An 11,209-nucleotide genomic window follows, 5' to 3' on the forward strand; every position below is an offset into this window, starting at 1 on the left:
TGAAAAATTTTAACGCCCACGTACTTTAGTGCACCTCCTTGGTAGGGCTATGGAGGGAGAACCGAATGCCACAGCTCACGGCTGCAGAGCAGGCACTTCACATCCTCTCACTGGGACAAAGCAGCTCTGAAAGTTGACCCACGTCTGCCAGCCAGACGAACTGTAAGGAAAAATGTCCCAGTGGGACGACCGATGGGTGAGGGCTGTGGAAGGGCCCTTACAGAATGTCTGCAAGGACGGGGGCTGCTGCGTCCGCTCGCCTATCCCAGCCGCTGCCCGGCCTTCCGGCACTACCTCCAGCTGCTCTGCCCAGCCAGCCCGGGGATAACTCACACCTCCTCCAAGGTACCTTCTCTCTCTGCTCAGCTGTGTGTTGATGCTGTCAGTGGGACTTAATGCTATGAACAGTGAATTAAGCAACATAGTACGCCAGAGACAAGAGAAACACCATTCTGAGCAGACCAGAACTCTTTGGCATTGTTCTCGGTAACAAATTCAACTGTAAAATAAACTGGTGTCAAAGCCAAACACGGTGTGGTGACACCGGTAGATAACACACTCGGCAGCAGCGTTCAGATAACGCTACCTCAGGACGCTTTATGTCAGCGAAAGAACGACAAGACTTCGCAGCAGATGACAGACAGGCTTCTTTTGTCTGGCCTCCTAAATCACTGGGCCGCCGTTATCCGCTTCAGCATCTCATGCCTCAACTTAAAACAACATGCAGCCCGAACAAAAAATAAATTACCAGACCTGCAACAAAACGAAAATAACCATTCGCTTTTTGCCAAGGTTTCTCTTTGGCAATGGAGGCACGCTAGACAACTCTCATTTATAGTTTGTTTTTTCTAGCCTATTTTGGGCTAACTCCCTTACAGACCCATGCAGCACTGCCTGGGCTGCACACGCACTGCCGGGAAAGAGCTGTTATTTGCCCGAGCTTTCTTCCCAAGAAACGTTTTTCGGGGACGGCGTCGGCGCGGGTGTTTCCAGCCTTGCAGCGCTCAACCTACCGCCCCGCCGCCGCACAAGCAACCGAGCGACCCCCTCACCCGGCACCGCCGGGCACCCTCGCCCCTGCTCCTGCCCGGCTGCTCGGCGGCGGCGGGCGCGGGGCTGCCCGACAACGAAGCCACCCCCACCCTCCGCCGCCGCGAGCCCCTCCGGGGCGCCGGGCAGCGCCGTCGGGGTCCGGGTGCGGGACTCACCTATTCGGCCGAAGCTCTCCGATAAAGTTCTCCGCAACTTTTTCATCCTGCTGATCTTCTCGGCGGACTGCGAGTCGATCATGTCACACATGGGGGGCGACCCCCCGCCGCTCGTCAGCCGCCGCCCCCGCTCCCCCTGGCTCCCGGGGAGAGACCCCCGCTCCGGCTCCGGGACTCCCCCCCCCCCTCGCCCCGGGGAGCCGCCGGGCGCAGCGGGACAGCCCCGGCCCCGCCCGGGGAAGGAGCCCTACGCCGCGGCGGCTGCTGCTGCCGCTCGGCTCCCCGCCGCCGCCGCCCGGCTCATAGCCCCGTCCCGCCCCCTTCCCCGGGCTGCCCCGGCAGAGCCAGACGCGGCGGGGAGGGCGAGGGGGGCAGAGCAGCGCCGAGGAGAGGTGGAGGAGTGAAATGAAAGTCCGGCGAGGGGCTGCGGGCACCGGCGGAGGGAGGGAGGGGGGGAGGGAAGGAAGGAGGGTGCGCTGAGAGAAAGGAGGAGGAGGAGCCTGGGAGGGCAGGGGAGCCCCGTGCCGCGGCCGGGGGGAGGTGGCCGGCCCTGCCCGCGCTGGCAGGCGGCGAAGCGGGCTGCCGCCAGCCCCGCAGCACCAGCGGCGCCCCCGCCCGCTCCGCGCCGCAGCCGCAGCCGCCCCCGCCCTTCCCCGGGCGGCGGGACGGGCGGTTGCCGGGGTGAGGCGGGCGGGAGAGGAAGCGGCGGGGGCGTGAGGGGGGAAGGCGGGGAGAGCTGGGGCCGGGCCGAGGGACGCGGGCTCTCTCCGGGCGCGTCCCGAGCGGAGGGAGCGGTGTGGCAGTCCCCGTCGGGAGCCGTCAGGGCGGGGGCAGCGTGAAAGACGCTTGTGGTAGCGTTTGGAAGGGGGAACGAATACACCGCGTCCACCCAGGGGTGTCGGCGCCCCAAGCTATTGCATCGCGGTCTCCGGGGAATGCGCTTCGTTATCACCCGAGCCGGTAGAAGGCACCGTGTCCGCCGGCGTGGGGCACGCCGAGGGCCGGTGGTGGTCTGCCTCTGGCCGAGGGAACCCTCCGCTCTCCCTCGGACCGTGGCTTTTAAAGGCCCGTGCAAGTTGTGTGGGTTTTACGACGGAAGAAGGCGCCCTCCCGGCCTAATTTCTGGGTGGGTGTTGGGTGGGATGCTACCCCAGTAGCTGTGGTGAAGGTGGTAGGAAAAGGGCACCTTGCCCTAAGGACGCACCCAGCCCTTCAAGTTGAAACTTGGGCTCTGCTCCACTTACATCTCAAAGCATAGCCAGATAATATGCCTTCAAGTGCGTTAGCCTGCAACTTAATGAGTGTTGGGAGCTTTTGATCTTGTTAACTCAATTGAACCAACATTATTGAAAAACAAATCAGGTTAACCCATCAAGATGGATGGCCATGTCTAGTCTAAAATATAAAGTAGGTACTTTTCGAGAACAATACATGTTAGGTAACACATTTTAAAGCCCAGGTTTGCATGGTTCAAATTGTATTTTAATGCATGTTATCTGATTAAAATGAACTTGGGTTTTAATGAGGCTGGCTAATGCAATTTACTGGGATTAGACGGTGTCCAAGCTAAGAGCTGTTAACTCAATTTTGGAAGCACGTTTGTCTAGACAAGTGTTTAGGTGAGTTGGGTTCAAGCCATCTGCAACTCTAAGCTCTGGGATCGGACCTTTCTTTTACAATGCAGCAGGGGTGGCAAGTATGTAGCATCTTGAGGTGGAAATCTATCTATTATCTACTATAATCTACTATATGTGCTTATGCATGTGTCTCTTGTGGCATACAAGATAATGGGGAATTGTCCTGCTATATAGCAGTACAATAATGCTGGTAAAATGTCTTGTGCACAACCCCTGAATCTACAGACAGTTTGATAAAAAGGCTTTCAGAAATGTGAATCCTGTTGACCCTGATAGCATCTTTGAAATAGGTGCTAAAATGGCATTTTTTATATTGGTTGTGTCATATTATGGAAGGAAATTGAGAAAGGGTGGAAACTGAAATGTTGCAGACAGCAATGTAGGGAAAAAGAGGAGAAATAAAAATTAGGAAGAAACAGATAAGGGGGCTAGAAGGAGAAAGGGAGGGAGGACACAAGCACTTAAGGATATTTTATTCAGTCACTGCAAAAAATTACATTTAAATCCTTAATAATACTTGATAGTTTCATCTTTGTTTAAATCTGACATTACTATTGGTGAATATTCCTGCTCGAAGTGGAGAGGAAAATGCCATCATCATAAATAAAATATTCTGGTCCAGGAGCTGAAACTGAGTTTAGCGTTTGAGCCCTTTACACTTTCCATGCATGCCATTCACGCCGGGCAGCCCTGCTGCCTGGCTGAGGCTTGTACCAATACTGCTATAATTCAGTCTGCAGCTTGCTTTCAGCAATTAGGGATATCATTTCTGAGAGCTTCTGAGGAACCTGTAATTAACCATGCTTGACTGATAGATGCTGTCTTACCTAGTGAATTAGCCTAGATGCTAGCACCTAGTGAATTTGGAACAATATTCCTATTTTACCCCCTATTTTTAGGTAAACTATGACTTTATCACTTGTCGAGGACAAGCCTCTGCCAGGCTACTGCAGTGGGCTCAGCTTTCTTTGACAGAACAGGCAACCTAGAATTTCTGACAAGCATCTGGCTTTGCAGCTGTTTGGGAGTGATCTACAAGCATATGTCAGGGTCTTTTAAATCAATGAAAATTTTGCCTAAATGAGACATCAGTGCGGTGCCAGTGAGAGAAACCCAGGCCTTGTCTTCTGAAAATCGTACAACCTCAGTCTGCAGAGATGTTACACAGACTTTCTCCACCAGAGGAAGGACGAGCTTGAAGCTGTGCACAGATCCTCAAGCTGCACGCTGCAATTTCTGTTATTCTTCCTTTGGCGGTCTTTGCTTGACAGAAATATTTCTGTTTAAGTCCTCCTTTGTTCTCTCCCCCACGCAAACCTCTTCTGTTTCCAAGGGCACTAGTGTTGAAAATTCATTGAATTCAGGAATGTGGAATCACTTTTGTAGCTTTGATCAAGCTCATAAGCTGGTGTTTCTTATTTTTCTTCTCTGTATTTCCATCACCCATCTCAGGAAACCAGTAAAGCAGAAACGCGCAATTAGCAAACCACAGAGATAGCAGCTATTCTAATGATGACGTTTTGCTTCCTTGTAGGGGCAGGCTTTCAGCTCTGTTTTTATGTTTAAGTCTTGCAATTTGTGGCATAAAAAAATTAACATGAAAAAAATGCTAAATGATATTGCTGTTTGCTACCTTCTTCCACAAGCCTCTACCAAGTTAAAGCGTGTTTGCATTTAATGGGACATCTGGATTATAAAAAGCCAGGCACTTTATTTACAGCATCCTTTCTCACATCAACTCCCCAAAGACACACCCTAAATAAAAACCTGCTTGTAGTTACTTTAGAATCCCAGCATCTCCTTGCCTGGCTTTGGTAAGAATTCACTACAAATCCTGACCTCTGCCACAACCACTGAGTCATGCTGAATCACTCTGCAAATGTAAGGATTATCAAGTGCAGGAAAAATATTTGCCAAGATATCACTTGCAAGTTGGACAACAGGAAACATTTGCCTCCGTGCATCATGCGAGCCAGTGAGCCTCATCATTTAAATGTTTCGCACTGAGGTAGGGTTGGGTTTGTTACTTCTGAAGAAGGGGAGACAGCAGGGCTGGCAGTTTGTTCATTATTGTGTAAAATAACGTATTGTTTGAGGCTATAAGCAGTGTGGTCATGGGCCTGGAGCACAGGGTGTGCCAGCAGTCTCCTTGCTGCAGATGGAGCAGCTACGGTTGCCCTATTCATTACTTGCAGGGTAAGATGAGACGACAAAAAATAAATCCGCGATGCGTGGTGCAGATGGTGGCTCAGGGTGTAATGCAGAGCTGTGCACTTTCCAGATCTCAGGGCATTTGCTGTTGATTTTACAGAGTGATTTTATGTGGTCTGAGCTCTCTTTAAACCCCAGTGTTTGTGTCCCCCCCAACATTTCTCCTTAGGGGCTCTTGAAAGACAGTGTACTTAAGTTACATTCCTGGGCCAAGTGTTTGAATTTCAGAAACCTTAAGAGCACAGAAACAAGCAGTGTGTGTTTGTGGAAGAGGTAGTTAATGCTGTTGATTTGGAGTGTTATGTGGGCAGAGTAAGCCCCCGCCTCAAGTGGCTTGCCCAATAAGAGCAGCAAGGCTCTCTGAGGGGACGAAATAGTCAGCGTAACTCCTCCAGGGAGAGCACAGTCTTGCCAGGCCTTCTGCTGCCAGTATAAAGTAGATCTTCATAAATCTCCCTGGCTGGAGATGTTCTCTGTTAGGCCAGTCCGCTCACCTTGAAAAGATCTCTCTCTGCTGCAGCGTCTGGGACCCAAGTGCTAGGAGCTGTGTTGCTTGTTAACACAGCAATCCTTTCGTGACCCTCCAGTGATGAAGATGGATGTAAAGCCACATAACCCCCCCCCTCCTCTCCCTTCCCCCGCAATCTCACTTTCACTTGTCCTCTAGTAATACTCAATCCAAGATGACTGTTAGCCAAAGAGAAAGCCAGGCTCTGCTAACACAAACGGTGTCGTATCCTTGGGGACAAGACCTTTAAGCTCTACTAGCAAAATGCATTAGTGACAAAAATTAAACTTTGGCAATAACAGAATAGTACCTGTGTAATCTTCGTCCACATTATAACTTGTTCCCCCAAAAAGCTCTCAGAGCTGATATATCATGTATTGCCTTATTGGTGATTGTTATTAAATCCCAGTTTTTATTAACCTGTGGAAATTTCCCCTGTTGATATTCCATGCATCCCTGCTGATGAATGGAGGGCAAACAGGCTCCGATGTTGCCTCTCCAGCCTGGCTGCTGTTGCCAGACCCTGGTCCATGGGGTAGGAAGGGATGAGTTAAGGCTCACACACGTGGTTCCAAAGGCACGGTGGGAAGAGTGTGGTTTTCCTGGTGCCTTATGGCCAGCTGCTGGTTAGAGGTGACCCGCTCAACCACCCGTGGTTTTACATCTCCAGTACCCTCTCATGGTCACTTTATTTCATGTACTAATGTGTGGGGTCACTTGTTTTCTGTTTCATTCTTACTTTATACCATCACATCAAGGGTGAAATGGCTGCAGGTGGAACACAGCATCTTTAACTTTGATGCTTGTAGTTGCTGTCCCTGTTAGGCAGCTTCCTCGTGGCATACGTGAGTACACTTTCATGTCTAGGGAAGTATGAGCTCTTTCTGGTTTGGCCATGACACAGAGTTGTGGGTTAATGCCAGGAGGCAGCTGAGCACTGCACAGCTGCTCGCTCACGTCCCCCACCCCCAGAATAGAAGAGAAAAGGAAGAGCAAACACAAGAAAACGCACGTGTTGATAATTTTATAGGCAAAGGAGAAGTGGAAGAAGAAAGAAAACAACAAAACGCACGTGTTGATAATTTTATAGGCAAAGGAGAAGTGGAAGAAGAAAGAAAACAACAAACAAGTGATCCCGAGGCAATCACTCACCACCTCCCACAGGTAGAGTGATGCCCAGCCTGTTCCTGAGCAAAAGATGGCTAACCTACCTAAAGTCCGCTCCTCTCTGTTGTATTGCTGAGCATTCCATTGTATGGCTGAGCATGCCGTTATATGACATGGAATATGTCTTTGGACGGTTTGGGTCATCTGTCTGGTTGTGTCCCCTCCGAACCTCTTGTGCACCCCCCAATCTATTCACCAGTTGGGCAGCATGAGAAACAGAGGCGGCCTAGATGCTGTACAAACACTGCCCAGCACTAGCTAAAACATTAGCATGTTTTCAGCATTGTTTTGGTCACAAATCTAAAACACAGCACTATATGAGCTGCCACGAAGAGAATTAACTCCATCCCAGCCAGACCTAGCACACACAGATGGAGGGAAGTCACACTGAGGATACAGAGTGCAGACAAAAAAAATCGTGAATGGCAATGTATCAGAAACCTACATACTTCAAACTAACAAAGTAACGTAAGAATCAATTACAAACCTAAAGCTTTTACAATATATGCTGCTGTATAAATTGTGTAATCTCATTCTGCTGGGCAAGTATACGTACATTAGATTTGCAGGAATTTATGAGCTGAGATGTTTTCCAGTTTAAGATCACCTGGCTACCTAGCAACGTAGCATTGATGCTGAATGTTGTTTCCATGAAATAAGTGGGAAAACCTTTTAACAAGCTCATTTTCTTGTGCTGTCTTGATAAAAGTCTAGTAAAAGGGAAATCTAATGGCTTCAACCATTGTGATATCAGATCCCAATGTTTTGAAGTCACTGAAATGTTCAACAAATACTCTCATGATGAAAATGATGCAAAATGAAACAGCAGGAGGGCTGAGGCTGATCCATTTAGATGCACTCAAAAAGCATGTGTGAATCGTCATTTTATCATAAATATTGAATGAAGGGTGTTTACTGTAACATCACGACTTTTATTTGCAGCAAAATCCTTGGCTATCATCAGAACTGTAGCACTATTTGTGCAGCTCGAAGGTCTGTGCCTCTACGCATAAAAAGCCCAACTGGCTCGGGCTGGGAAAATACGACAGTTAGTATACACAGCCAGGGGAAATTTCTCATGGGCAAGGGTCCTCTCGCAGGTAACCCATGATTTTGAAAACACATAGGCACACAAACCCAGTTGATACTGGGTGTGAATATTTAAGTGCTACATGTAAAATTATAAACCCGTATGCTGATATCTCGTGAAAACAAGCTTGAAATATTAACCCTACTTTATTTCTAAGATCTCTCCAACTTTTTGTTGGTTTGCTTTTGGATTTTTTCCCCATTTCTTATCTAGTTTAGTCATTTGCAATGACTATCATTTACTCCAGATGTATTAGAGAAGCATGTTAGAGAAGCAACATATTGGATGGACTCTGTTTATTCAGCTCTCTCTGTGCCTTTTTGGACTGCTCGAATCTGTAGCACAGAGCATAATGAGAATGTTACCTCCCCATGGAGAGAGAAACTCTCCCTCAAAAATAATACAAAACATTTGCAAGGGTTATACATGAAAGGCTGCTTTGTCAAAATGGAGATCTGCCCTCTTAACAGGAAAACCTAGATGGACTTCAGGCATATATTCAAACATTGCTTGTTCTTTCCACCCAGCTTGTTCTTTCCATCCCAAAATCAGCACCTAAGCCAGTTAAAAACAGTTCAGCCCACATGCCACTCTCTGCTGAAGGAAGGTTTCAGAAACTGTATCTTACCGTTTTATTTAGTTCTTATCACTGTGGTAACGAAGCACTGCACAAAATTAAGTACCACAAAAATCACAACTGAGTACTCTCCTTCACTACTAGCTTGCAATATATTTGGTCTTCATAGAGTCAGCACAAATCAGTGCTCCAGATCTCTCAATCCAGGTCTTTCTTACAATGCAGTAGCAGTATAGGCTCTGGTTGCTGTTTAGGGGCCTTATATAGTGATAAGGGGCCTTATAGAAGAGATATCCATGCAGGTAATGCAGACATGGTCTCTGTCACAAAAGTGTTGCAGTCAAAATTACAATGGAGGACTGTCAAAGTAGATGTGATAGTTGGAGAACAGTAGTACCCATCATTTACAAAATGAGTCAGAAGCACAAGGCACAGCAAATTGGCCACCATGGAGTACATTTCCCGGGAAAGATGAGGTTATGAGGAAGATGAAAGAGAGGCTTTATGCTTGTTTAAAGCCCTGCTTCCAGGAGTTAGGGAGAAAGTATAAGGACATTCTAAGGAAAATTCAACTGAAGAGGAGCTGGCAACACTAATTAGAGGCAGGGGTTGGTGCCACAGCAGAACTTAAGAAGTGCCTGGATTTATGTAATCAGGAGCTTTAAAAGGAAAGAAAAGGCAGGGGTGTTTAATGCAGCAGAAGATGGAGAGGCAGCAGAAAGGAACAAAGCAGGAAAGAAATACTCAGGATGATAAGCTGGAAAGATGACCTGTAAGACAGGTTTTGGAAGCAGGATAAAGAACCTTTGTCAAAACTGAAGGCTAGGAGCTTGTGGCAGCCAACCTGTGAGATGAAGAGGGTTTTAGCTGCATGGAGGAAGAGGAAAAGCCACACTGGACAAGAAGGACCTGCCAGATTTAAAGAGCCTGGACCTTTGCAAAAATAAGATATGACAATTCCCTCGGTATTTTTTTAAATTATGCATGGAGTAAATGCTAAAAGGTGAGACCTCCTGCAAAATTAGGAGGAGAAAAGCCCAGGTTACTGTATTAAATTTGTGATGGACTCCAGGCATACCAACTAATTATGGCACTTGTGACAGTCTTGTCAGGACAGTGCTATGAAAACTCAAGGTGGCTGACCTATAAGCCAGGTGACAACACAAGTTATTTTAATGAAGTGTCTTTCATACAAACTAGCAAGAAACAAGTCACAGCAGAGAGCATCTGCATTAGATTTAATGGCATCTTAGTTCATTTCACTCCTGGTAGCCTGTACTGTCTAGAGTTCATTTTATCCGTTGCCTGAGCACTGGCTGACTAGTACTGCACAGCAACAGTCCCCACTGGGATCCTGCTGCCTCTTGGAAGAACCTCTTAAAACATACGTCTCTCCATAGGTGATGAAAGGATAGGATCATGAACAGATATTGTGGAGACGTGCCAGGTGGAGGGAGTGCTCTCAAAGGGCCGAGCAGTCTGTTCAAAACATGCATTTTTGAGGTACCAAAGCTGGAGGCAAGGAGGCAAGTCAGAGAGGGGTGGGTGAGAAGATGACATGAAGAGGAAGGCGGTGGACAGGGACCATTAGGCTGAACACGCAAGAGGAGTTAACAGAGAAGCAGGTCAAGATCTGAGCAGAAGGAAGTCAGTCTGGCACAGAGAGGAGGATCTATGAGTCATCCCTGCAAAGCTGCTAGCCAGAATTGCACAGCGGCTTCAGAATTTAACGATACTAAGAGTTCCTAGTACCTCGCTGACCTATCAAATTAATTATTGTTGTTGGTCTGTATGTAAACATGGATTATTACAAGATACGTCTGCTTGCATCAGTAATGAATTGATCCCAAAACACATGCAATGTTGCAACTAACTTTATTCAAAGTTTATAACTTTTGATTATTTATCTTACTGAGAATTTAAAGATCGAATTTTAAACCCACAGATTTCAAACCTAGTATACATTCATGTCAGCTAACCTCAAGCTTGAAATTAAGTACCTAAACTCTTTATCTAATTGATGAAAATAAGTAGGTGATTCAGGACTAATTCCTATTTTTATTCTGAGTTTATATAAGAAAAATTCTCCAGTTGCAAGGTACTCTAGCAGGACTTCATTACTTGTATAGAATTTTCCAGAATTTGTATTTTATGTTTCTCCTTTATAAGGAGACATCTATAAAATGTGATAAAATGGACAGGACTTTCAGTGTGATTCAGTTTAATATAGTAAGAGTTTAGAAAGTAAGTAATCCCACATTACTTACTAAAGTATTTACAATATTTCTGAAATTCCTCTTGCAGTTACGATCATCCAGAATGGATGTATCTCTAAGATTTATAAAAAGTGATACACAATATAAATAAGTGCATTTCCTCGGGGAAAAAGATCCCTGAGGAGCAATTCGCAAGACAAATTCCCTGCAAGGTAATTTTTTTCTGGCGAAAGCTTCGCTTGACAGAGTCCCTGCTAAGAAAAATGTCTTTCAGAAAAAAAGTTTGTGGGTTATACAGTCCTAAGGAAAGCCCCTGATAATTCCAGCTTCCTGAGTTCACAAAACAAGGCTCTTATAATTGCATGTCGTGCTCCAAGCATCCCAAAGGAGGTAACACTAAATCCTCATTCCTCCACCCCAATTAAATGAAACAAAATCTCTGTTGCCTTAGACCCACCTTTTCACCTAGTTCCTTGGTTCATAGATAGCTACTTTGCCACAGAAGAACCTTATATTGTATGAAAATTTAACACTCTATTTCTCAATTGCTAGTGAGAACAAGAAGAGGAAACATGACAAGCCAGTAAATCAGAAT

At 46.7% G+C, this 11,209-nt stretch overlaps 1 protein-coding gene across 2 annotated transcripts in view; it reads right to left on the minus strand.

Annotated features, from left to right (window-relative positions):
* The window catches only part of CDK14 (cyclin dependent kinase 14), a 329,864-nt gene extending 328,532 nt beyond the window's left edge, over positions 1–1,332 (minus strand). For both annotated transcript variants that reach the window (XM_076331548.1, XM_076331549.1), the window contains exon 1: positions 1,209–1,332. In XM_076331548.1, the coding sequence (XP_076187663.1) occupies positions 1,209–1,299 (91 nt within the window). In that variant the 5' untranslated portion in view covers positions 1,300–1,332. The remainder of the gene's footprint in view (positions 1–1,208) is intronic.
* Between the last annotated feature and the right edge of the window lie 9,877 nt (positions 1,333–11,209).

This window comes from Aptenodytes patagonicus, chromosome 2 (assembly GCF_965638725.1).
Source record: "Aptenodytes patagonicus chromosome 2, bAptPat1.pri.cur, whole genome shotgun sequence".
Lineage (NCBI taxonomy): Eukaryota > Metazoa > Chordata > Aves > Sphenisciformes > Spheniscidae > Aptenodytes > Aptenodytes patagonicus.